This window comes from Suricata suricatta, chromosome 2 (assembly GCF_006229205.1).
Source record: "Suricata suricatta isolate VVHF042 chromosome 2, meerkat_22Aug2017_6uvM2_HiC, whole genome shotgun sequence".
NCBI lineage: Eukaryota > Metazoa > Chordata > Mammalia > Carnivora > Herpestidae > Suricata > Suricata suricatta.
Window position 1 is genome coordinate 146,945,081 of NC_043701.1, and position 27,793 is coordinate 146,972,873.

At 51.4% G+C, this 27,793-nt stretch overlaps 1 protein-coding gene and 1 pseudogene across 8 annotated transcripts in view; both read right to left on the minus strand.

The window, feature by feature from the left end:
- The window catches only part of ARHGAP22 (Rho GTPase activating protein 22), a 168,064-nt gene that overhangs the window by 34,766 nt on the left and 105,505 nt on the right, over positions 1 to 27,793 (minus strand). The window contains exon 1 of one of the 8 annotated variants that reach the window (XM_029932096.1): positions 27,675 to 27,770. The exons of the other annotated variants lie outside the window; for them this stretch is intronic. Coding sequence (XP_029787956.1) covers positions 27,675 to 27,726 — 52 coding nt within the window. The 5' untranslated portion in view covers positions 27,727 to 27,770. Of the gene's footprint in view, positions 1 to 27,674; positions 27,771 to 27,793 lie in introns of those variants that run through there. 8 annotated transcript variants of the gene reach the window in all.
- On the minus strand, positions 6,701 to 6,831 carry LOC115286053 (annotated as a pseudogene).

Sequence of the window (27,793 nt, forward strand, 5' to 3'; positions counted from 1 at the left end):
GGAAGCTCTGAAGTTACTTCCAAAAGGGCTGGGGCAGGCAACTGGCACTACACTCTGGTGAGAGGCTATGCTGGTGTTGATGCCACCTGTTTGTCTGCCCATCTTCCCCTTTGTCCATCTGTCCGTATATCTATCCATTCATCCATCCATTCATCATCCATCCATCCATCCCTTCAGCAAAGAAAAGCAGCCAATTAAAAACAAAGCACATCTGCTTAAAACTCTTCAGAGGGCCTACTGTTCTTGGGATATAATCCAACTCTGCCATTACCTTGGGGGTCCCAGGCCCCATGATCACTTGTCCACCCACTTGCCCACCCTACTGCCATCAGCCATTTGGGTCCTCCTTCTCTTCCTCAGACTCACTCTCTTCCAACTAGAACTTGTGCACTTACAGGTGCTCGGAATGTCGTTCTCCTAGCTCCCTGGCACCTTCAGACCTCAGCTCAGACTTCAATGTAGAGATCCCTTCCCTGGGTGAGAAGCTCTGTTAAGTAACTGTCCCTCCCGCCTGATCACTGTCACGCTCTTCTCTCTCTAGATTTTGTCCCATCGGGAAGTTAGCTGATTTATGTGTGTATGTGTTTACTGTGTCTCTGCTAGTGGATGTAAGCTTCAGGAGAGTGGGGCTTGCCTCCCTTGGTCTGGCTGGTATCTCCCAGGACTGGCCCAGTGTCTTGAAAAGGGTGGCATGGTCACCGTGGGGACACATGGAAAGCTCTGTGGAAGTGACAGGCAATCTCAATACAACATCCAAGTTTGATTGGGCGTTTACAATATTCTGGACACGGTTTCTACACACTGCCTATTTTGGCCCAGTAGTCTAGCTTCACAATGACCCTGGAGGGTGGTGCAATTATGATGCCCACTTTGCAGATGAGAAAACAGAAGCTGAGTAATTTGTCAGAGGTCACGTGACTAACGGAGCACAGCTTCCCAAATGGCCCTGGTCAGCAAGGGGAAACTGCATGCTAACTGGTTTCCTCAAGTGCTGGCCGCTCCCACCCGGCTCTTGCGGGCTGAGGATATGGACCCAGGCACTCTGGCCGCCCTTTGTCCCCCCTGGCCCCATCCCTCTAAGCCACCAGTGAACCCCGCCCCCGGGCATCACACCCTCCTCAATGTGGGCTGAACCTAGTAACTTGCTCACAATAAATAGAAATGGCAGAAGGTGATAGAGGTCACCTCTGGTTTAGCTTCCAAAGACACTGAGGCTTGTGTTTGGTGCACCCTCCATGGCAGCGGACCTCAGCCAGGGATGACAGCACACCTCTGCATTTCTAGAAATCTGTTTTATTATCCTAACTAGGAGAGAAAAAAGAGACCAGGGAAGGTAGACGAATGGGGTAAAGAGGGTATCGAAAGCTGGGGAGGGGGGTGTCTAAAAACTGCCCCCCCCCACGCTGCTCCACCACTGGGGCAGCGCTGCCTGCCACAGGCCCAGGGAGCTGTGACCCTCTGTTGCTGGGCAGGCGATGCCGGCCCAGGGGGCTGGGAGTGGTGGGGGCAGCACAACAGGAGGTGTCCTAGGGAGTGGAGGAAAGATCGCGTCCCCGTGGTTCCTTTAGGACTCTCTTGAATCTGTTTCTCCAAGGAGAAACCTTAGAAGGCAATATCTAACATCGGTTTTGATGGAAGTCTTAGGTGAAATAAAAATAGATGAATCCTTCTTCAACATGGCCATACTAAAGCCAACCCTGCGTTTAGTGGAGAGACACTAGCACGGTTCCCATCAAGGCCAAGGCCAATCCCAGCAGGCCCCCCAACATCACTGTTATTTAATGTTCTCCTGGAAGTCTTCTGCAGTGCAGCTAGATCAGAAAAAGAACATAAAACAATAAAAGCTGGAGAGAAGGGTACAGTGTTCTTTTCATTGCTAGTGTTGTTTCTATAGATAAAGAAAACCAAAGTGAACTGAAAAATAAAGGCAGGCAGTAAGAGAATGCAGGCAGGTGTCCAGACAGACAACCAACAGAGATCACAAGCTATTTATAAATGAGAAGAAACAGAAATACCATCGTGTAAGTAGGAAAACCCACAGAACAGAATACCAATTTACCATAAGCTAGTCTATATATTTAACACAAGAAAATACTAATCGCGTTTCTTTTTTAAATACAAGTTGATTCTAAAGTTCATAACAAAAACAGCAAAGGCATTTTTGAAAAAAAAATAGAGACCAATTTATGAAAACGGAGTCGAGTATCCCGCTACACAAGAAGGAAGACGAGGGAGGTCCCGCACGACGTGAGCAGAGACTCCAGTACCCGGGACTTCAGAAACGACAAGTTATTTCAAATGGGCAAGTAGAAGACATTACTTAATAAACAGAAAAGAGACAAAAAGTAGCCACCTGGAGGGAGAGTATCCAGTTGGATCCTTGTATCACACCTTATCACACAATAAAATTTCACCATGGATCAAAGATTTAAAGATGAAACATAAAGCCACAGAAGGATCAACAGTGGGAGGAATTTCCATCTGACCTTGACACTGGGGAAGGCCTTTCTGAATATGACACAAACACCAGAGACCACAAAAGAAAATTTCACTCCATAAAAGTTAAAAATATTTGCATGGCAAAGAATGAAAGTAAAAAGACAGGGGTGCCTGGGTGGCTCAGTCGGTTTAAGCGTCTGACTTCAGCTCAGGTCATGATCTCACGTTCCTAGGTTTGAACCCTGCATCGGGCTTGTGCTGACAGCTCAGAGCCTGGAGCCTGCTTTGGATTCTAGGTCTCCCTCTCTCTCTGCCCCTCCCCCTCTCATGCTCTGTCTCTCTCTGTATCAAAAATAAATAAAAACATTAAAAAAAAAAGACAGTAAAAAGACAATGGCAACAGGAGGGGAGAGGGATAGAGTATCATCACGTAGAAGCTCTGTGGGAATTAAAAAGGAGGATGTGCTCCGTGCCCAGATCTAGAATGTTCTCTGCTAGACACAGTTAGGTGAAAAATGCAATGATACGTGACCCATTTTGCACAGGAGGGGAGAAGAGAATGGAGGAGATACTTTTTCGTTTGAATATGGGCAAAATATCTCTGGAAGAGCCAGAAGACATTGGGAGCAGTGGCTTTCCTGGGAAGGGAAGTGGGTGGCACAGAGAGACTGGCTTTCCACCCTTTGAAATCTGAACCATATTACCTATTTTAAAAACTAAATGACAAGGCACCTGATTGGCTCAGTCCGTTAAGCGTCTGACTCTTGGTTGCGGCTCAGGTCATGATCTCACAGGTTCGTGAGTTTGAGTCTGGAGTTGGGCTTTGCGCTGGCGGTGGGAGCCTGCTTGGCATTCTCTTTTTCTCTTTCTCTCTCTCTCTCCCTCCCTCCCTCCTTCTCTCTCCACCCCTTCTCCCTTCAAAATAAGTAAATAAATTTAAAAAAATAAATAAAAACCAAATGACAATAGAATCCACCATAAAGGGACAAGTGAAAGACGCCCCATGCCATCTGTGGGCAGTGGGGGCAGTGGGAGGGCGGGCAGCAGGCTGTGTATCCAGCAGGGAATCAGTGATGGTGGCCTCCTGGCACCGGGGAGTCACTGGGAACTGGGGATCAGCTCACCAAGGGGTGAGAGTGGCCTACAGCTGGAGGTGCTGAGCTGAGGGGTCCTTTACAGTGTTGGTCGGAGGAGATTTTTGTGTCTCTTTGGGAATAGTTTGACAGTATCTATCAAAATTTTATACGGCCCAGCAACCCCTTCCAAGGAATTTACTGTGCAAAAATTCACACATGTGCATAAGGAGGCGGCAATAACAAGCTGGGAACTACAGTCCATCACGTTACAGAAATAATGTATGATTAAATAAATTATGTACGTGGACAAAGGAATGAGGAAGCAAACAAAGGAGCGGCGGGGTGTGTGGGAGGGATAATACATTATTACATGGAGAAGGCAAAAACAGCGTGATGGATATGCTTGATTTGTGAGAGTCACTCGTGCACACGGGCGTGGCTGCGCGAGCCCACTGCTACAAGGACAGCAGGACACGGGCCTGGGCTCACGTCAGGAGAGGAGGCGAGGTGCTGAGGGACAGAGAGGCTCACCACTCCCTATGGACTCCGAAGTGTGTGTGCGTGCGTGTGTGTGAGCGTTACTCTGGCACAGATTGCTTTTCTTGAATGAAGACTGTTCGTTTTTATCGTTAAGGGAGGTGGTGTTGTACCCAGATTTTAATATCGCCCCCTAAAACCAGAGATTACCTGGGAGGCCGAAGCACACATGCAAAAGCAAAGGGCTTTATTACGAATTTAGGCCCGGCCAGCCTAAACTCGGGCTCACAGACTTACTGGATCCATGTGGAGTGAGCCCCGAACAAAGGCAGGGTAGGGCTTTTATGAGTTTGGGGAATTACAGGAAATACAGTAATCCAATCATTATTATACAATATTATTGACAGCAGGTTTAACCATTCACATTGCCTAGAGTATTTGTTACTTTTGGTGGGAGCCAATCACAACATTTAGAGTATTGACCAATCACAGAGTGGGCCCAGGACCCTCAGGTAGGGCGTGACTAGTCTTAGCCTCTGTCTCTAGGCCTGCCCTTAGAATGTTACCAGGGTGGTCCCTTTTGCCTTTGGCAATGTGTGCCCTTCTATTGTTTCATGGAGTCAGTTTCAGACCTGCATCCTTACAGTGGCAGCTCCTGGTTTGGCCCCAGAGAAGTTAGACCTGTCTGTGCTTTGAGTCGTTTTTTTCCTTTAAAGATTTTAAGTCACCTCTACGCCCAGTGTGGGGCTTGAACCCACAACCCTGAGATCAAGACTCGCATGCTCCACTGCCTGAGCCAGCCGGGTGCCCCATGAGTACTTCTGATTTGGGAAAAAGCCCCAGATAGCCTCCAGATGGCTTGAGCTCCAACTTCCCCTCTCGCCAGCTCAATCCCACAGTGGAGTTTCATTTCTTAAAACCAGAGTCTCCCTGGGAAATCTTCTGTGGTTCTGGGGACGTTGGGGTTTTTAGGGAATCCGTACTGACCTCACCCCAGGCAGCGCCCGTGGGACAACTGGGAGTGTGATTTGTCTCACAGGGACAGCTGCACAAGTGCAGGAAGAATGTGGGCGGACTACAGGGTCTTCTCTGAAATGCAAGTCAGGCCTCTCCCTCCCCCGTAGGAACTCCACACCACAGCCTCTCCCCTCGGCCTTCAGGATGTGCCCCCCCTCCCCAGCTCACGCTCCAGGTTTCCCACTGAGCCTCCTCTGTGATCAGCTGAGGGTGCATTTCCCATCCACCCCGCTGCTCCCCATCTCACCATTCACTCCTGGCACTCCACCTGGCTTCTTGTTCCTCGGATATACCGTGCCCTTCACGCCTCGCTGTCTTTGCACACGCTATTCCCTCTTCTTGGGACACCTTTCCACTTTGCCCATTTGGTAAACTCCTATTCATTCATCAAGACACAGCTCAATACCCCCATTCTCCTTCACCTTCCTCAACTGTTCCCCCTCACTCACCAGTCTCTCTTACCCCATTCCCCCTTCCACAAATATTTTTTTTTTACTTGGGCGGGGGGAGAATGTACATGCAGGCGCACACGAGTTGGGAGAAGGGTAGAGGGAGAGCATCTTTTTTTTAAGTTTATTTATTTTTGAGAGAGAGAGACAGAGTGAGTAGGGTAGGGGCCGAGACAGAGGGAGATGGGGATCCTAAGAGGGCTCTGTACTGAGAGCATGGAGTCTGATGTGGGGCTTGAACTCAGGACCTGCCAGGGGCACCTGGGTGGCTCAGTTGGTTGAGTGTCCAGCTTCGGCTCAGGTCATGATCTCACGGTTTGTGGGTTTGAGCCCTGCATCGGGCTCTGTGCTGACGGATAGCTCAGAGCCTGGAGCCTGCTTCGGATTCTATGTCTCCCTTTCTCTCTATACCTCCCCTGCTCACGCTGTGTCTCCCTCTCTCTCAGAAAGAAATAAGACATTTAAAAAAGAAAAAAAAAAAAAGGAACTCAGGAACTGCGAGATCGTGACCTGAGTCGAAATCTGACACTCAGCCAACTGAGCCAGCCAGGTTCCCCAAGAGACAGAATGTCAAGTGGGCTTCACACTTGCCCAAAACAGAACCCCAGACTCAGGGCTTAATCCCACGACCCTGGTAATATGACCTGAGCCAAAATCATGAGTCAGATGCTTAACTGACTGAGCCACCCCAGCGCCCCTCCCTTGCACAAATACTTATTAAAAGTCTATGGTAAGGTGCTGAGCACTGTGCTGTGTGCTAGGGACACAGCAGGGACACAACCAAGAGTCTCTGCCTGGTGGGGAAGACTGGCCTGAACCTTTATTACAAACAGATGCAAAACCACAAACAAAAGCCTAGGAAGAGTCCAGAGGTCTCAGGGGTGGGGGCTGACACCACAGTTTCAGTTTGAGAACTGCTTCCTCAGGGTCACCTGCCATCAGTACCTCGGTTCACCGGGCTCCGGGCCCAGCCTGCTCTGGCCTCCGGAGCCCCTGGGAACAGTCACGCAGCATGGCCAGGGCTGGGAAACACCACTGATGGTAAGGCCAGGGGGGACCCTGCCCCCTACCCGCCTTTAAAAATAACTTTCATGGAGAAAAGAAATGAAAGTTAAAAATAGCAACATATTAAAATGGACTATGCCAGGTGCCAGAGGAAAAGCAAGTTCTTCTGCCCAGGGTGGGGGCGTTCAAGGGAAGAGGGGTAGGTCTGACACTTAGAATGGAAAAAAAATGCAATTTATGCAGTGACCTGGAGGGAATAATAGCTGAATTCATTATCCTAAGGAAGGACAAGAAAGCTAACATTTATGTTATTAAGCTGACCAGAACAGATACTACATTCGATCTTAGCCAAAAGGCCGAGAAGCGATGAAGGCTAACATTTATGAAACACCCTCTCTGTGCCAACTTCCTTACCAACTCTCAGATTCAACCTCTCCAGGGTCTCGGTGCGCAGGGCAGGGCGCCTTACTTCTACAGCTGCAAGGTCAGGGGCAAAGGTAAAGCGCCCCGAGCTGGAAATGCCGGCCAAGGCTGCTACCCTCCCAGCAAGTATGTGCGGGAGACGCTGAGACCACGGTCAAGGTTCCTGAGCCCTGGGATCTAGTAAGTAATGGAGGCTTGATCTGCACCCAGGACCCCTCCTTGGTCCCCACCCTGCCTCCTGTCCCCACCCTCCTGGGATCCCCTCCAGGTTTCTTGGGGTAGGAGATACATCCAGTGCCTCTCTTACACCTGATAGAACATTCTGCTCCCAGCGCGTGCACCGACACATCTGGTCAGTACACTACCAAGCCCTGTGGGCTGATAGCATGTGTTACTAACAGGAAGAAATGGTACCCTTGCTTCTTCGCATTGCTACTGAATATCTTCCCCAACTAATAACTCCGATGGCTTAGCCTGCGTTCCTCAAAACCAAAGCCTGACACAAGGGCTCGTGGGCTGGTGTGTCTGGGAAGCTGCCCCAGGGAGAGGTGCAGGGTGGGGAACGAACCTGGGGGGGAAGCCCAGAAGAATGTGGGATGGAGCAGGCTGCTTCAGCTTTAGGGGCCCTGGGGGCCGCATCCTGCTGGCCTGGTCCATGCTGCCTAATGAAATGTGTATCAGAGCTCCCAGCCAAGGCACAAGAGGGGAGCAGCTATCCACTGGCTCCAGTCACCACTGGTCAAGGGTGGTCCCGGGAGTTTTAACTTCCCTCCCCCCCTCCCCTCCTCTTCCCCCACCTGCTCTGGAGCATGGGTGGGGAGAGGCTCTTTCTTTCAAAGAGGCAACAAATACTTGGGGGGACCCTACAGCGCTGTGCTTGGCACAGGGACAGTGTGGAGGGGGCACCTGGGTGAACAAGACAGGCAATGGCCCACCCCCTGGAGCTTAATCTCTGGGGTGGGGGCGGGGTAGCCAAAGCACAAGTAAGCAAAGGAAGGAGGCAAGCTCAAATGTGGGTCAGGAAAGGCAGCTGGAGAAGGGGACCCTCGAGCTGGGCACTAATGACTAGAGGGTCTGGCTTTCCTGCACTGATCTGTTTCTGGGCTTAAAGGGCTGACGGTGGACAGCAAGTGTAAAGGCCCTGGGGTAAGAAAAGTACTGAGGTCCTTGGTGTGGCTCAGTGCACCCAAGAGGGCATGAGTTAGTCAGGAGGTAGACAGAAAGCTGTGGCAGGCACCCAGGGAGAAGATTCAATGGTGTAGACCAGGCAGGGTGGGCTGCAGGGGGGGACAAAAGCCTAGGTTCAGATTCAGGATCTGTCTTGGTGTTGGTAGCGATCCAGAGGAAGTGCAAGAACAAGGATCAGCTTCCAGGCACTGGGCCCAAAGCTGGGAAGAGGAGGGGGTGCCTTGGGGCTCCCCAGGGGGCTCCATCAGTTAAGCATCTGAGTCGGTTTCAGCTCAGGTCATGATCTCAAGATTCCATGAAGTCAAGCCCAGAGTAGGGCTCTGTGCTGACAGCATGCAGCCAGCTTGGGATCCTCTCTCTCCCTCTCTCTCTACCCCTCCCCCAACCACACTGTCTCTGTCTGTCTGTCTCTCTCTCTCTCTCGCAAAATACATATACTTAAAAAAAAGTTTTTCTAAAGAGGGGTGTCCCATGTCACTGTCTCCAGAAACTGCAAGTTTTAGACAACATCTAAAAAATAAAAACCACTCTGTAGTTGTAAGCATCAAGTTCTAAAATGCTGGTGGTTTCCCTTCTCATCCATCTCCTTCCCAGCTGAACCCCACCCGAGCTCAGGCCCAGCTTGACAAGCACGGACTCAGGGACCCCTGCCCTTTCCTTGGCTTTTAGCTCCGGGCACCCAGGGCCCCTAGACTGGCCTCACAGGGGAGGGCCTGGGGTACAGGAAGGGGCCCATCTTCACTCAACGGCCTGGACTAGGTTCTTATCGCTGACACCAGGGGCTGGTGGCTACATCTCTGTTCCTCCTTTTACCAGCAGGAAGTTCTTACTTGTCCCCCAGGTGCTGGATACAGCCCTTCAGAGTCTGAGAACCCCTGCCCTGAGCATTCTCAAATCCTGTCACGACACAGCCTGAATCCCTGCAGGCACCATGCTAGGAACTGGAGACACAAATGAAGCCCCCGCCCTCAAGGAGCCAAGGGCAGGCGGGTCAGCCACAGACTGGGAAGTGGCCCAAGGAGACAAATTTGTAACGAGAAAGACATCTGCCCTCCACTTCAACATCTCCAGAATTGGAGGGAGGGGAGGGATGTCTCTTTATTATGGAGCTAGTCTGCTGGGTCCCAGTTCTGCATCACAAAACCTCCACCCAACCGACACTCTTCCCCCTGGGGGTAGGGGGGGAATAAAGCTCTCAGGCAGCTAGGTTCCCTCCAGCAGCCTGGAAGGGTAGGGGAAGCAGAATTCCTAGGGTAACCATCTCCACTACCCCAGAAAAGCGAAGTTCCCTGCCCAAGGCCAGCAGGCACAGAGGGGCAGGTCTGGAGGGCTGCCTGGAGGCAGGTGGCAGCAAATGTAATCAAAGGCCTGTAAGTAGTTCTGTGGGGTGGGGAGAAGGGCTGAGCACAGAGATAGGATCAGGGAAAGTGACCTGCCAAATGGTACAGATGCCTGGGCCTGTGGGACTCTGCTCACACCCGTGATCTACCCACTCAATCCTGCACACTCACTCCAACCTCCCAGTTCCTTTCTGCCTGCTCTAGCTGCTCACGTGGACATTTGTTGAGCCAGAAGATCTATGCTGGGCAAATGAGAAATTCTGTAGATTTAGTTTGGACACCATTGATTTCTCGCTGGTGCTCTTTTCCTTTGCCTGGGTTCTGGCGATGCCCAGTTAGATGTGGGCCCACCTCCAGCAGGTGCGTGAGACCTCAGGGCTCCAGCTAACTTTCTCCCCACACTCTGTTCACCCAAACTGTTCTGGTTCTTCAAAATAAACATACTGTTTTTATAAGCTGTCTCCCCCGGGGGGCCAGGTATAAACCATCAGAGAAGTAAGAAGTCTTGCTGTGATGGAAGTTAAATGAGTTCCAGCGCCATTGCCTAGTACAGCTCCGTGAGGCTGCCACTCACATGATAGTCTATGTGCACAGAACGCTCTGAAGACACCCGATCATCTTATAGTTTTAATGAATAGCACTTCTGGAAAATGACATTCGCATCATCATCATCATCACTATTATTCACAAAGTCTAAGTGCCTGGCACCCCTTCTCCCCACACCCCCCCAGACAGTCATTCTCATTGTAGTCTAAATGAATGGCGCCCTCTGGTGGCACCAATTTGTATTGTAGTTTATGTGAATCCCCATCCATGCCAAGTTCTGGAGTTGTGCAACACGGTGGCCTATGTTCTCACATTTAAGCCATAAGACGATCTTGAGGAAGTACTTATCTTTCCACAGAAAAAAACTTCCCCAAATCTCCCAGTCAGAGAGCAAAAGCTGAGATTTTATGCCCTAACTGATGTCCACTGCTTTCTCCCTCAGCAGAGCTGGAAGATGGAGGGGCAAATCCTCAACCCCTCTGGGCTCTCAGGGCTTCCGGCCCCACTCAGTCCCACAGCGAGGCCCCAAACTAGGCCCTATGGATCCCTTCTGGGAAATTGATAGGCAGTGCATAGGGATATTGACATCCCCTACAGACAGGGAAACTGAGGTTCTCTGCCTGAAATGCTGCAGCCAGTGAATGACAGGGGCCTGCCTGCCTCAGAGAGAGGACCCACTCTTCAGAGCTCCCTGCCTTCTACTGGGCTGGGAAGATTCCAGTTCCATGGCCAGGGCTCAAACACTGGGGTGGCCTTGAGGCGAGCAAAGTTCTTTACGTGGTCGTGGTGCTTCACCAGAATCCCTAACCCACCTCCCCTGGGTGTCAGTCTCTCACGTGGTCCTCACCCCAGGTTTCCACTGCCAGGACCTTTGTCCAGAGCCACACTTGGTGCTGCAGTCGTGTGTAAGGACCCCATCACTGGTCAGAGGGAGGCCCCGTGTCCTTTGTGACCAATGGTTACCAGGGACTTGTTGGGGACCTGCCAAGGACATTTAAAAACCTACCATGGGGGTCCAGACATCAGTCCTGGAGGGCACAGCAGCTCAACGAGGGAGCTCCTGGGTCATGGCTGCCAGGCCTTTGTGGGTCCCTCCGGCCACAAGCAGACACAGCAGGGCCACTGCAGGCACTGGCCTCAGGCACAGTGGGGACAGCTAAGAGGCCTCCTTTGGGATGAATGTCTGATTTTTTTTTTTTTAACGTTTATTGATTTTTGGGAGAGAGAGAGAGGGAGAGACAGAGTGTGAGCGGGGAGGGTCAGAGAGAGAAGGAAACACGGAATCTGAGGCAGGTTCCAGCACAGAGCCCGACACAGGGCTCAAACCCACGAACCGTGAGATCATGACCTGAGTCAAAGTCAGATGTTTAACCAACTAAGCCACCCAGGTGCCCCAGGAATATCTGATTTAAAAAAAAATTTTTTTATGTTTTTTATTTGTTTTTGAGAGACAGAGAGAGACAGCATGAGCAGGGGAGGGTCAGAGAGAGAGGGAGACACAGAATCCGAAGCAGCTCCAGACTCTGAGCTAGCTGTCAGCACAGAGCCCAACACGGGGCTTGAACCTACAAACCTACAAACCGTGAGATCCTGACCTGAGCCAAAGCTGGATGCTCATCCAACTGACCCACCCAGGGGCCCCGGAATATCTGATTTTCTATGCAGCACGTGGTTAGGTGCCAATCGGGAAAGATAAGAACTGGGAGGTCATCAAAGCCTTTGACCAGATACGGGCTCCAGACAAAACCACTTCCTAAAGGGGACCCAGGAGGTCTGGCCGGAACGTTACTGCAGGGCTGGCAGCTCTGCGAGGGAAGGCTCAGAGGTTAGGTGGGAACTGCTGCCCAGCGCATGGGCTGTGGGCAAGGTCTGATAGCAGAGAAAACACTTAGCCCCACTGAGCTCCTCCAAGGAACCACAAGACACATTGCTAATAGGACACCTGCTACCATCCTGAGGGCAGAGCTGGGTTCCTGACAATGCACTGTGGGTGCAGCTGAGGGGGGAGCAAGCTGATGAGGACCTGCTGTGTCCAGTGAGGACACCAGGGCCCTGGTTCTGGAGAAGGGCATCATCTCCAGGCTCCCTCCCTGATGATCCCCGATTCTGTCCACCCAGTCGTAACTGAGCAAGCCCGTGTGTGGCCTGAGGACAGGGCTGACCTGAGCTGGGCTAGCGGGGCTGGGGGTGGGGGACTGCTGTCATTTGCAGGGAGCTGAATGTCGGCCTGCGCTCCCTTGGCTGGCTGGCCTGGCACAGGGCACACTCTGATGAACCAGAGTCGGTGCTGGACCTCAGGGGCCTCACCTGGGAGCACCCGGGACCAGGAGGGCTGCGGCTTCCCCATCAGTGGGGCAGAGGGGTGCCCTCCAGCAGGGCCCAGACGGGATGCCGAGCACAGCAGAGCTTTGTTCCAACCTCCGCCATCGAGCGCCGCGCAGACGCTCTGTGAATGGCACTGTTGTGGTATTTTAAGAAGATTCTACAAATAGCACTAACTCAGAGCCAGCTCATGAATGCAGCAGCGGCGAGGGCGGGCCAGCCTGGGAGCCCCAGGAGGACAATGGGGCCTCACAGGGGAGGTAGGGCAGGATGCTGGGTGACCCTGGCCTTTTCCGGGGCTCCGTGGCCTCATTTCCCCCCAGACACGATGCACCCAGGCCCTGCCCCCACTGCCCACTGCTGATGGGTGGCTTCCTGGGAATTTATTGGGAGGGAGCAGCTCCCCAGCCTTTGTGAATAAAAAGAGAGGATGCAACATCCTTCTGGCGCCTGCCACTCCGGGATCTCTGAGCTCTGATGGTGTCCTGTGGGTCACAGGGGAGGGGAGCACCGGAAGGAAGAATGTCCTTAGGTTTTTATCACAAGCCACTTTATTAGGTAGCCAGAGCAACCTCAAAGACTCATAGTCCTAGCAGCCAAGGACTATTAACTAGGATCTTTCCAGAAAAGTCCATTCTTGAGACTTGAAAGACAGCCGAGGGAAGAGAAGAACAGGGATCGGGGTCATTCCGAGAGAGGCTCACACGTAACGAGACCTCTCAGGCTCAATGTCTTCATCCTGAAGGCCAACAGGATCAGACCTCTCTCACAGCGAAGGTTGAAAATTTGGAGGCAAAGAATATGCTGTGTTTGGCACCAAAGGCACTCAACAAGGGTTAGCCTTGCTTCCTTCACAAATGAAAGACTGTTTATTTAATAGGTGAGTGCATTCCACACATAAAATATTTCTAAACTATAGCTGGCATCAAGGGATCCCTCTTACCCTTTCAATTTACAAAGACATCAGATCAGGGCTGTGGAGTCCATGCAAATGAGCAAGACAGGGAGGCAGAGCAGGCCGGGGTCTGTGGCAAAGTAGAGAGGCTCCGATCAAAGGCCGTCTGTCCCTTACGGTAGTTGGGACATGCTGATAGGACAGAGGAAGGATCTGGTTGGGACTTTTTTTTTTAATGTTTATTTATTTTTGAGAGAGAGAGAGAAATAGAGCGCAAGCAGGGAAGGGGCAGAGAAAGAAGGGCACAGACTCTGAAGCAGGCTCCAGGCTCTGAGCCGTCAGCTTGAACTCACCAACTGTGAGATCGTGACCTGAGCTGAAGTCACACGCTTAACCGACTGAGCCACCCAGGTGCCCGGAGTAAGAATCATTTCTGACAGAGGTGCCTCGACCCCCAGCGCATTCTGAGCAGGGCCCGTGGCCGAGGCGTGGACGGTGCATCCAGCTGTCGGAGGTGGCATGAAAGGGTGGTTCTCCCACATCCATCAGCTCAGGCCACCCAACCCTCAACCACGCCTTGAGCAACGCCTATGTGTCCTGCCCCTTCCCTTCACTAAACACTGGGGTCTGGAAGTTCGCTACCCTCTCTGTACGTGGCTGAGCACAGGTCTGTGCACAGAACGTGCACTCAATCCATACGGACTAAAGAGAACGCAGTTACAAAAACTTGTCCAGAGCCAAGAGCACAGGGGACCCCAGACTCAAGTGACTGGGCCACTGACATGCTATGTGGCCTTAGGCAGTCACTTCCTTTCTTTGGGGCTTTTTAAAAAACTAATTTGGAAAATGAGAAAGTCTGGCTGGGTGATCTCTGAGGACCTCTCAGCTCACTCTGAGTCCACGTTACAGCTCTAAGTACTGATCCCTGGTATTGAATGGGGGATGCTCTCCTTAACCCTCCCCTGGGAGGCCTTCCCTGGAAAAAGCTTGCTTATGCCCCACACTGAAGCGGGACAGTGTAGGTAGTGGCTTGGTCACAGGCAGATGGCCCTGGACATAGGCCTGGACCTCACTAAATTAGAAGGCAGTGCTGTCCCCATAGTGCCAGCTGGCTGGGGAAGGCAGCATTTGATGCTGGTGGGCACTGATCCTACCCAGATCCTTTTCCTGTACAACCTCACTGCATCAGGCAGGGCAGCAGGAGAGGTGGTGCACTCCCAGCTGTGGGACCAAGACCCAGAGCCCAGGCACATGCCCAGAGGCACACAGGTCAATGTGGGAGGGTCACGACTTGATCCCAGGGTGCCTGGACTCCGAGGCCGTTCCTGCTGCCCCCCTACTCTGCACCCCCAACCTGTAAAAGGCTCACACACTGTCCCAGGGAGCCGTGTGCCCTAGGAGAATGACACAGACCTCTCTCCACCCAACTCTCCTAATCAATCAATGAAGAAAACTACCTAATCTCAAAGATATTTCCTTGCTCCCAAGTTCAGGGGCTCTCTTCTTCAGAAGCGGGTGATATACATTGACTGGGTGATGTCCAAAATCCTGAACGAAGGCTCTGCGGAGACCAGGGCCAATCAGAACAGGGTGGGCCTTACCCTGCTGGGCCAGGCATGAACTTTCAGGTCCTAGATAGGGAGAAGATTTCGGAGACCCCGGGAGGCTGCGAGTAGGGAGGTTTAGTGACTAGTAAGGAAGGATTTCTGTGTTTTACAAACTTCCTAGTCTTTCTGAGAGCCTGCCAGGTGAGGGCCCTCCTCAGAGATGTCTGAGAAGGAGGCTGGCACACAGGTGCAGAAGGAGAGGGCCCCACGCCAGATCCTGATCCACACCTGCATTTCGTTCTTACAGAAGACAGTCACGCACCAGGCAGGCAGTGGCCACTGTGACATCACTGGCTGTGATGGGCTCATTTGCATCTGAAAAGACAGAAGTGAACCCAGGGAAGTGGGTGGCTGCCCCCACAAGGCCCTGGTGGGGCTCAGTGCACACCCTGTGACTGACCACCTGCTCTGGCTGCCGGCCTTGGCTCCTGGCTCAGCCCGGGGAGCTGACTGAGAGGGGCTGACACACAGGTATCCTCGGTCCGTGTGGATGTCTGAGCAGGCTCAGGGACACCGCAGCCTGGGCCCTAAAGGAAACTCCATGGGGCTGGGGTTGGGGGGGTGGGGGTGGGGGGAGGTCTTGTGTGTGACTGATCCTCAGAGAGGAAGCTGGCCCGGCTGAAGCCACAAAGGAGAAGCTGCTAGTCTGAGACTAACCTTTGACTCTTTCTAAGCTGGACGTGACCAGGGGTGGCCAGCTTTCTGTTCCAAGTTCCGTGCCTAAAGGGCACGTGCTGCTTTTTGTTTTAGTCTCTTGGGCGCGCTCTGAGGCTAGCTGTCAAAGTGAATGCCTGGCTCTAGGCTCAAGTGGCATTGAATGAACTCATTGCAGAGCTGGGCTGGGAGTGTGGCCTCTGGGGCCAGACAGTCTGGGTTGGGCTCCCGGTTCTGAGCAGCCCTGGGCATGAAACTCAATGCCTGAGTTTCCCATCTCTATAATGACACAAAGAACATCCTTGAAGGTGACTGTGAGGATTAAGTGAATTTGTACATGAACAGTGCTCAGGACAGGGCTCGGCACGCAGTGTGTGTTATATGTGTTGTAAGTGCTTTGCTAAAGCACTGGCCTCATCTGGTTTTAGCATCCACTCTACGCCTCGAGATAAATAATCATCACTTCCATTACCGGACATGTTGGTGAGCTTGTCAGTATTTACAGACAAAGGTATCCCTCTCTGGCTCCAAGATGTGACTTGTCCCCAAGGCTGCACAGACAGCAGGTGGCATAGCCAAAATGCAGAACTGGGCCGGCCCAGCTCAGAGTTCCGTGAGCTTCCGACATTTCACACTGCCTCCCAGAAACCAAGCCCTCAAGCACCCTAACTCACCTCTAATTCCCAGGAACCCTTAACATCCAGGTAGTTTAGGTAAAAAGAACAAGGCCCAGACCAGAGAAGACCTAAGAACTGCTGCCTCACCTTGGTATGACTTAGCATCTCAGAAAGTCCCCCACTGTAGCCACGTGATCTGTCTCGCGGATCCCTGAAAAAGCCCCATGTACATAGCGCTCTCACGGTCCGACCCGACTCACTCTGTGGAAAAGCCCCATCTCCAGGGCATTTGTCAAAAACAACCAGGGGGTCATTCTTGATGATTACAGCTGTCGAAAGCGGCGATACTGATTTGGGCATACAAGGCTGGCCAAAAGGAAGATCTGGGGATGGAGAAATCCACCAGGAGCTTTGAAAAGCCCTGACATATTTCTGCTGATGTAGAAGCCCATGTACACGTGTACGGCTGTGTCGATGAGCAGGAAAGACACGAGAAGTCCCCAGTCTCTTGCTCTGGCCAACTACACATAAGCAGGGAGTGAAGCCTAAGACAGTCATAAACTCGCTGAGCACTGAAGGTGCATTTGGAGAAATTCTAAAGGGAACCCTTCATTTCTTCTTTTAGTTTTCTTAATGTTTATTTAATTTTTGAGAGAGAAAGAGAGTGAGCAGGGGAGGGGCAGACACAGAATCTGAAGCAGGCTCCAGGCTCTGAGCCGTGAGCACAGAGCCCGATGTGGGCTTAAACTCATGCACCACGAGATCATGACCTTAGCTGAAGTCAGATGCTTAACTGACTGAGCCACATGGTGCCCCTAAAAGGAACTCTTCAAGCAAAAATGAAAAGAACATCAGATGGTCACTCGAATCTACACGAAGAAATAAAGAGTACCAATAAAAGTAACTATATAGGTAAATATAAAAGATACTATAAATGCATGTTTTGTAGTTTTTTTCCTTCTATCTGATTTAAAGTTTATTTATTTTGGGGCACCTGGATGTCTCAGTTGGTTAAGAGTCTGACTTCAGCTCAGGTCATGATCTCATGGTTCATGGGTTCGAGCCCCGCATTGAGCTCTGTGCTGACAGCTAGCTCAGAGCCTGGAGCTACTTCGGATTCTGTGTCTCTTTCTCTCTCTGCACCTCCCTGCTCACGCTCTGTCTCTCTCGCTGAAAAATAAATAAATGTAAAAAATTTTTTTAAAAATCTACTAAGGATTCCATTGTTAAAAAAATAAAAATAAATAAAGCTTATTTATTTTGAGAGAGAGAGAAAAAGAAAGTGAATTGGGAAGGGGCAGAGAGAGGGGGAGAGAAAATCACAAGCAGGCTCCACACTGCCGGTGCAAAGCCCAACACAGGGCTTGAATTCACCACAGGATTATGACCTGAGCTGAAATCAAGAAGAGTCTGATGCTTAACTGACTGAGCCACGCAGGTGCCATTCAATCCTTCTATGTGGTTTAAAAGACAACTGCATAAAATTGCGTTGATGGCTTATAATGCATAAAAGATGTAATTAGTATGAGGATAATGTCACAAAGGAAAGGAAGAGGACAGACTGAATCCCTAGAACAATCACTAAGAAAATAACTTTAAAATACTGTAAAGAGAGGCGCCTGGTGGCTCAGTCAGTTAAGTGTCCGATTTGGACTTAGTTCAGGATCTCATGGTTTGCGGGTTGGAGCCCGTGTCGGGCTCTGTGCTGACAGCTCAGAGCCTGGAGCCTAATTCAGATTCTGTGTCTCCCTCTCTCTCTGCCCCTCCCCTGCTCACATTCTGTCTCTCTCTCTTAAAAATGAATAAACATTTAAAAAAATACTGTAAAGAAACAAAGGGAAATTAAAATGATACAACAGAAAACATCTACACAATATAAAAAGAAGTCAGTAATAGAACAAAATGACATGGCACATATAGAAAACAAATAGCAAAATGGCTGACATAAACCCATCTTCTCAGTAGTTATGTCAAATGTAAATGGATTAAAAAACAAATTACATACTGTCTATTGGAGACAAGTTTAGATTTAAAAGCAAACAGGTAGAAAGTGAAATGCCAGAAAAAGATCATGTACACAATACCCAAAAGGAGTCAGAAGGGCTACAGGGGCACCTGGGTGGCTCAGTCGGTTAAGTGGCTCACTTCGCCTCAGGTCATGATCTTGCGGTTTGTGGGTTCGAGCCCCGTGTTGGGCTCTGTGCTGACAGGTCAGAGCCTGGAGCCTGCTTCAGATTCTGTGTCTCCCTCTCTCTGACCCTCCCCTGCTCATGCTGTCTCTCTCTGTCTCTCAAAAATAAATAAAAAACATTTAAAAAAAAGGTTAAAGAAGGGCTATACAAATACGGGACAGAATAGACTTTAAGACAAAAATGTTACTGGAGATAAAGACAAACATTTTACAAGTATAAAAGGGTCATTCTAGCAGGAAGATACAGTGATAAACACAAGTCCCCCTAATAACAGAACTCCACAATAATGATGCAAAAATGGACAGAATTGAAGTGGGACTCCACAATACTATTTGGAGGCTTTCTGGGTGCCTGGGTGGCTCAGTCAGAAAAGCATGCAACTCTTGGGACGCCCAGATGGCTCAGTCGGTTAAGCATCTGATTTTGGCTCAGGCCATGATCTCATGGTTTGTGAGTTCAAGTCCCACATTGGGCTCTTGCACTCTCAGGGAGAAGCCAGCTTCAGATCCTCTGTCTCCCTCTCTCTTTGCCCCCTGCCCCACTTGCGCATGCACATGCGTGCCCTCTCTCTCAAAAATAAATAAACATTAAAAAAAAAAAAGCATGTGACTCTTGATCTTGGGGTTGTGAGTTTGGGCCGTATACTGGGTATAGAGATTACTAAAAAATAAATAAACTTAAGAAAATCAGAGACATTAGTAGTCCATTTTCAATCATGGATAGAACGAGGCAGAAAAATCAATACGGAAACAAAAAGACTTGAACAACCCAAGGAAGCAAGTAGTCCTAACAAATACCCATAGAACACCTCGTCCAGCAAGAACTGAACACACGCACATCTCAAGGGCACATGGGAGGTCTTCCAGGATAGGCCATACACTAGGTCATATGGTGAGCCTTAAACATTTAAATAGGTTGGATAAAACAAAATGTGAATATATATTCACCATCTTAGGAGCAATAAATTTAGAAGTCAATAAGGAAGGGAAATTTACAGAAATCGCAAATAATGTGGAAATTAAACAACTCACCTCTAAATAACCAGAGAAGAAGTCACAAAAGAAGTTTTAAAAACACTCTGAGCCGAAGTGAAAGTGCAACATATTAAAACGTATAGGAGGCAGCAAGCTGGAGGGAAGCTTGTAGCTATAAACACCCACATTACAGAGGAAGAGAGAGCTCAAGTCAACGACCTAAACGTACACCTTCGGACACTAAAGCAAAACACAAAAAACCAAAAACCAAACCCAAGTGAGACAGATGGAAGGAAATAATTAAGGTTAGACTAGAAATTATTTAAAGAAAGACTAGAAAATAATAGAGAAAATTAAAGGAAAAAAAACACCAAAAGTTTGTTCGTTGAAAAGATCACCACGTTTGGCCTAAGCCAGAAAAAAGAAAGAAGAACTCAATTACTAAAATCATGAACAAAACAGAAGATGTCACTGTCAGCCTTATAGAAATAAAACGGGTTATAAGGGAGTAACACGAACTACTCTATGCCAACACATGAAGTCCCTTGGATGAAATAGATAAATTCCTGGAAAGGCATAAACTACCAAAACTGACACAAGAAGAAATAGAAAACCTAAATAAGCCTTTACTTAACAAAAGACTGAATTAGTAACTTAAGTATTCCCCCAAAATGTTTCACTGATGAATTCTACTAGTCATTTAAAGAAGAATTAATAGCAGACAGTTTCATGGGTAAATTCCATCAAACATTTAAAGTATTAGTACCAACTGTTGACAAACTTTTCAAGAAACGGAAAAGACCAGGGCAGGGCTCCCAGGTCCTGTGCAGCCAGTGTTCCTCTCATAATAAAAACAAAGACACTGCAAGAAAACTATAGACCAACATTCCTTATGAATACACAAACAAAACTCAACAAAATACTAGCAAAACACTAACGCTCATCAACGGATGAACAGATGAACAAAATGTGGTCCACTCACACCATGAACTACATTTATCCATAAAAAGGAACAAAGTACGGATACATGCCACAACATAGAAGAACCTTGAAAACACTATGATAAGTTAAACAAGCCAATCCCAAAAGGCCTCATGTTGTATAAAAGCAATTTTGTGGTTGCCTGGGCAACTGGGAGAAGGTAGGGGGAAGGGTTATCTTGGGAATGAGAAGTGACTACTCAGGGATGCAGTGTTCATTTTTGAGGTAATGAAAATGTCCTAAAATTAGATGATGGTAATGATTGCATAACTCTGAATATACTAAAACCTACTGAGCTGTACAGTCTAAAAGGATGAAGTCTATGATTTGTGAAATAAGTCTCATTAAAGCTGTTTGAAAAAGAGGGTGGTGATAGGCTGTTTGGGGGAGGAGCCCAGCAGAAGTTGTAGCTCAGGCAGGATCTGCATCAGCTACCTAGCTGGGTGGCAGCAGGTAAAAGAAGATGACTATTTCAGGGATTCACTTCATTTGGATGCTCTGGAATTGGTCCCAGCATTCCCAAAGCAGGGCCCCCTTACAGGTGCAAGGGCCTGCAGGCCAACAAGACAAGAAAACACAGCACCAAGCATTTTCTTCCCCCCTCCCTTTAGGAGTTAGGACCCAGTTCTCAGGGAGGCTTGCTGCCTTAATGGCCAAGGTCAGAGACTCTGGCTTCCCCTGGACTGGTTCTCCTCTGGGGCCAGCACTGTTGGTCCTGGGGATGTGCTGCTTAAACAGACCTGTTCATGAACTTTGTCCAAGGGGGACTGCTGATCTATCCTTGCAGTATCAAACCCCCACCCCTGCGTCTGCAGCTAGAGAACCACCGGCTGAGCCCTTCTCTGTGGAGGTAGGAAGAGGCACCTAGCTTTCTTAATGCCTTGCTGCGAGGACCACGAGGCAGTTCCGAGCTTCCTCAGAGAACAGTCTGAGGTTTAAGCAGACATGACCTTAGAGATCATCCAGTCTTACCTATTTCCCTTTTTACAGATGAGAAAACTGAGGTTCTAAGTGGTAACCCAGCTAAAAGACTATCAACAGTCTTCCAACAACCTTTGAGGTTGGCATGCCTGTCCCTATTTACAGATGGGGATGGGGAGGCTCAGAGAGGTGAGGGGTGACCTGGGGTCCCTGGGTTGGGAAACTGAACCAATCTTCTGCCTCAGGCTGGTTCCCTTTTTGAAAAACCCACAGGGCTGCTGCCCAGAACACTTGAATGGGAAGGAGACAACAAAGAGGGACACTCCTCAGAATCAGAGGGGGACTCAGGCAGACTCTGAGCCGCAGACCAAAGGCCTTAGGGCTCCGGCCCACGAGCACAACCCTGGAGCAGGAGGCTCTAACCTTCAGACATGTCATTCTGGCCTCATGTCTGTCCTGGTGAGCTGTCCACCGTCTTCAAGGTTGGGTCAGACCTAAGAGCTGCCACACAGCCTGGCTGCTGCCAGCTTTCTGAGAAGCAAGCCAAAGACAGAGCTCTGCCCTGCCTTCAGGGAGCTTCGGGCTCGTTTTACAGACTGACTCATGTATTCACGCACTGTGATGGGTTTTAAAGTGAAAGGAAAGGATAGCAAGTGAGCAAATACCAGGGGTCAGGGACAGGCTCCCAGGAAAAACAGACACTTAGGCCCAGACAAATGCTGGGGTCCCCAGGTCAAGAGCAGGTGCAAGGTGACTCCAGGCAGAGAAGCATCTGGGCAATGCCAGAGGCGGAGAGGACGCGGGGGCATGAGGGATGGAAGGCAGGCTGAGTGAGAGTGTGGGATAGAGAGTGGGAAGGCTGGCCAGCGACCACATCGGCCCCCTGTGAATGGCACTGAGAGCTCTCTGTTAATGTCACTGCAGCCACTGAGCATCTGTGAGGAGAGAACAATGAGATGCTGAAGGCAACCTGAGCAGACGCGGCCTGCTGTTGGAGAACGCACTGGGGACACGAGGCCAGTGGAGGAGTCCGGGCAGCATACGGGTGCCTGGGACCAGAGAGCTGGCCTGGGATGGACACAGGAAGAAGGACTCGGAACTGGCAGGAGCTGGTGACAGCAAATCAGAGTAGAAGCACAAAATCAAGAGTTCAGACTTAGCTTGCTAATAAGCTTTGGCCACTTCTCCAGTCCAGGGGAGCGCAATGGAGGCGTCAAGCGGGTCTGGTGCTCAGAGCCAAGCGGGGGCTGGAAAAATGGTCACTCTGACCAGTTTGTCAGCAAGAGGACCAAGTGGGGGTGGGGCTGGGGGCAGAAGTGAGTGGAGGAGCATTTGCCTATGTGGGTCCCCGGAATAGGCAGCAAGAGGCAAGGGAGCTGCAGGGAGGCAGGGGCCCCTTTGGTGGCTGTCCCTGCACTCCCTGAATGTCTCGGCCCTGGCGCACTTCTCGGGGGCCCAGAAAGCCCTTGCCTATCTTCTCTGTTGGGACTCGGCTCAGGCATCAGCTGCTCTGGGCACTCTCTGAACTGCCAGCCCCCCCAGGGCACCTAGGCTCACTGATCTCCCTGCCTGTCTTCTCGGTCTGCAGCGTCCGTGTGTCCTGGGTCTCCGCCCAGCCAGGCTATGAGCACCCTGGGGGCAGAGGTGCACTCTCCCCAACTCTTTGTCCTCAAGCAGGGCACAAGCCTGGCATAGAACGAGTGCCCAACAGAGAGCTGTTCAATGGATGGACTGAAGCCTGGACGACAGTGGCCTCTTAGCAATCTTGGAAGATTTTATGAAAAATGGAACCTTCTTCAAAGGATGGGCTCAGCAGCTGTTTACCCAGTAGAACCAGTTCTATCACTTCTACCCGGTGACAGCCACGCCTTTCTCCAGGACAGGGCACACCTCTGCCTGCCCATCTGTATCGTGCCCAGCCTGGCCCAGGGGCCTCTGCACCCAGGCCGGAAGGTGCCCCGACAGGCCCTCTGTCCATTAGAAAAGGGCCACAGAGCCCACGCCGTGCCTCGCTCTAGCACAGTAGAGTGATACACGGGGTGGGGCTGGACTCCCCACAGGGCTTCCCTGGGCTCCCCTGGCAGTTGGGCAATGAGAACAGGTGAAGGTCAGCAGGACTATCTCCTCCACCTCTACTCCACACACCAAGCACAGATTCTCTGCCAGAGCACAGTGCCAGATCACAGAGGTGGCAGACCCAGACCAATCGGGCACTGGAAAGAATGAAATGAATGGGGCCTGTGGGCCAGCAGCTCCAAGGCGGCTCCAGGTACGGCCCACCTTCAGGCCTGACCCCTCTCAGGCCTGACTAAAGGCTCTGTGAGAGGGTGTGGTGTACGCAGGGACCACAGGGGTCCAGATCGTGCGTCAGGGAGGTTGGACAGGGGTGAGGCATGTGCAATGCCAGCAAGGCTAAGCTGGGCTTTCTTCTATAGGCACTCTGGGGCCGAGTCTGAGGAGGGGCGGCATGTGACAGGAGCTGTGCATGGGGTGCTGGCCTGGGTGGTAGGCTAGAAGGAATAAGGATAAACTGGGGATGACCAGCCCGGAAGCTGGTGGGGCAAGACACTGAGGGTCTGAACAGGCCTGCCATGGGGGCAGGGATGGGGACACGCCCTGGGCAGGATCACAGAACCTGTCAGCCTTTGATCATGGGAAATGAAGCAGCAGGCAGGGCTGGGAGCCCAGAAACAGAGAGAAAGGGCAGGTGAGTGCCCAGGACTCCAGCAGAGTTTGGGATTTGGAGGCTGGAGATGGACACTGCAGGGGTAGGGGGGTAAAGGATTTAGGGGGCTGACTGCTTAAAGGTAGGAACAATTATCAGGGCCCTGGGGGAGATTTCTGGGGGACACTTACCGACAGAGCTCTGAAGATGAAACAGAACTCCCAGCTGAACTTGGTGCATTAAAGGGGGCGGGGCAGAGACGAGAGAGAAGGGCTGGGCAGGGGCAGCCCCTGTGGGTCAGGAGGTGGGCAGAAGAGGGGCATGGGGCAGGTTCCCAGGTACTCAGAGTTCACCAGGTCCAGCATGGGTAGCAAAGATAAGTACAGGAGGAGGAGGAGCAGGCAGGAAGGCCAACCCCTACTGGAGAACTCATGATGGAGAGGAGACCAGGGCAGAGCTTGTGGTGCACATGGGGGCAAGAGGGTGGTTTTTAAAAGATGTTCTGCTGAGTGACTTGGGCAGATTTGTAGGTTGACAAAGAGCCAGAAGAAGGGAAGATGAGGGTGTTGGGGAGAGAGCGCACCTGACAGGGGCAAGGTCCTGGAAGACAGAGGAGGGCTCCCAATGCTGAGACCAGCAGGAAGGGTGAATTTGGGGCTGAGGTCTCAGGGGCACTGGTCTGCTCATGGCCCCTCCCTGACCTTGAACAAAAGCTGTCTCAAGGCGGCACCCCTGAACCACTTCTTCCTCTAAGTCTCAGCCATGGACCACAAGGCAAAGTAGACGAAAATGAAACTTGCCACTCAACAGACCCACCATAGAGCTCTACGTGGCAGAAGCATCTGGAAACTGCCTAGAAACAAGGCACAGTGTTCTCAGAGTTCAGATCAAATACATTTGCCCCCTGCTTGGAGGAGGGGTAATCCTTCTCCACACATCAGATCCCACTCACTGACCTTTCAGCCTCCACAGAAGCACCCAGGACCCAGAACTGCCCCATCTGCAGTGATCGGTCTTGTGCGCACAGTAAGCGTGATTAGGATCAGTGCATACTGTCCCCAAAAGCACCAGCAGCCATCCCTCCCCAGGTCTGCGCTGTGCACCTACAGCCCTGCAACTAATGAGAGAGCAGGTGTCTCCTGGGGGGAATGCCAGGCTGTGATGGGAGCCACGAGGACTAGATCCACCGTGGTGACCCTGGCATGTGATCGATTTCTGCTGCTCTCTTCATGGGATCGACTGCCTGAGCTTTCCTGCTTTATACTTTTCACACAGGGATAACACAATCAAATATTCCGTCCTAAAAGTTCTGTTTCAGAAATAGCCAAGAATGCAACCCATTAACAATGGCTCTTATCTTGCAACATTTTAAGTTATAGAGGAACTATTGGACTCTCTTCCGATCTCTTAAATGAAATACCTACACACATTTCTAGTCTGGAAAGTCAGAAAGCTTCCTACTCAAGTAGACGTAGCAGCAGCGAAATTCACGACACAGCCCTCAGAAACACGTGTCATGTCCCCGTTGTGACAACTGAGTCCGTTTAATGTCTAAAGCACCAATTTTTCAAAGTGTGCCCAAAGGTATGGGTGCTGTGAGATGCTCCAGGAGAAGCAGATTCCCTGGGTGTCGGTTTGGAGACGGTGCCTACGATCCACCCAGCTTGGAGGTAGACGATTGCACCAACATGTTAAAAGCTCTGAGAAGTCTGGCAGTGAAAAACCTTCCAAATTTCGATAACGCATGATTGCTAAGGTTGTCTGCCTAAGGAGCCATTCCTCCCCCTCCCTGTTTATGGCAGAACTCATTCTGAACAATGGTCCAGACTGTTCTGGCCTAACCAAACTGGCCACGTTTGTTAAATGAGGCAACAACATCTAAACATTTAGAGATTTTACGTGAAAAAAACCCAAATATCTGCCTTCCTTGAACCATAGAAAATCCCTCCTGCCTGGCAGTGGCTGGCTGGCCACCCGCTCTGGACATGGTGCGCACATTTCTGGCGTCACAGTGGCCCCTACCCGCTCTCACTCCAGACTTGGCCCGCTTTGCTAATTCACATGGGCTGCGGGACCATGTGGGCTCTTCAGAAGGGGTCCTTGCTCCCAGGCTGATGGGGTGAGCTGGGCCTTGGGATGGGTGGGGTGGGGGGTGCAAGCAGCAGAACATTCCTACTCCAGCCCTGTTCCTCATCCGGATGGGTGTAGCCTGGGCAGCCATAGCCCCGGAAGACAAAGCTAGCAGGCGATGGATGCCCTTGGCCTATGTACCCTCCCTACCAATGCCCTGCGAACCTACCCTTGCTGCTGGGACCCAGGCTCCACGCCTGGCCCTGTTTACTGAGAAGGGTCAAGAAAGACTAAAGCTACTCCAGGCCTGCGAGCCCCCAAGCCCCCAGTGAAATCGTTCTTGCTCTGCCGTCCTGCCCCCCGCCCACAGCCTGCAGGAAGCAAACCTCTGCCCTCCGAGCCCTCCCACTGCCCTGGCCATTGGGACAATCAAGACTCACTCACTCGAAGTCCCCTCCCTCCAAACATGAAGCCTCACATGCAAAATGCTTTTTTTTTTTTTTCCCTTCCAAATCAAATGCTAAGAAAACTCTTGCTCTGGGCAATAAGAACCATGCAGCTAGTCACGATTCCTATTTGGTTTTGGCGGCATCAAGGCTCAACCACAGATAGTATCTTGTGGCCAGATTAATTGGGCTCTTTTTCTCTCTATGCTCTATCAGTCCTGTTTAAATGCTGAAAACGATTCAGTTTTCTTTTCTTATGTTTGTTATATGTTATAAGCCATCTCAAACTTTTTGTGAAACAAACCTGTCCATTTGTGGCACCATTATCACCTGGACAAGAGTCCTTCAAGCTGCTGGACACAGTTATACCTTTATCTGGATCCAGAATATGACTTTCAAGGTATCAGTAACCCGGGACCCATTCTGGAAAAGCCTACGCGGACCTCATGGTTTACAGGCAAGACATCCCAACTCACCTGGTCAAAGCTTGGACTTGGGGAAGTCCTCAAACACACAGCTTCCCAGGGCTTTCCCCAAAGCCTACCCAGCAGCTCAGGGTGGGGCCCAGGGATCCGAAAATTTAATGAGCGGCTGGTGGGGGGGTGGGGGTGGGGTGGGGAGGTTAGGTGAGTTTCAGGGTCAGGTGAGTCTGGGAAGCGCTAGAGTAAAGCGACGACGCCCTGCTGTTTCTGACCATCAACAGGAGCGGTTCAGTCGGTCAAGGGTTAAAAGCCGGAAGGGCCACTGACCAAAGGAGGCCAGACCTCTGGCGGCCGCAGGCTCCACAGCCAGATTCCCGGCGTGGAGTCCTCTGCATGCTTGCTGCATTCCAACAGCAGCTCCCCTCGCACGTTTCGCCGCGACTTTTGTAAAATTCTGAGTCAGGGCCCCTCGGTCCAAGTTTGTGACAGAGTGGGGCGGGCAGAAGGGATGTCCCTCTCGAGGCGGTTAAGCCGCAGAGGCGGCGCCGGCGGAGGCCGGGCTCCCTCCGCAGAGGACCTGTGGGCGGGGCCGGACGCCGGGGGCTTCTCCGCCCCAGCCTTGGACTTGGCTGACCGAGAGCGCGGGCGCTCCCCCTCCTCTCTGGGCGCCGACCCCAGGCCCCAGCCGGGCTCCGCGGAGGCAGAAGAGCCCCTGGACGCACTCTCCGAAGTTCGGTGACTCTCGGGGAGTTGCAGACACATCTCAACCCTTTCCCGAGCTGAGGCAGGTGGCGGGCGGCCCCGGAGAAGTGGCGGACCAGTCCCCGAAGAGGGTCTTCCACCCCCACCCCCACCCCCGGCAATAGCTGGGGAAAGCCGGCGGCGCAAACCCCGCTGCCGAGCGCGAAGGTCCCCAGCCCGCGGCGCACGTGCGCGCCCAAGAGTTACCTTTGGGCGCCGGCAGGTGTCCCCTCCAGTCCTTGCAGCAGCACAGCCCCATGGCAGTCCCCTCGCTAGGCGCTTGGCTTCGCTGCCCGCCACGCCGCTCGCCGCCGGGCGGCGCGGCC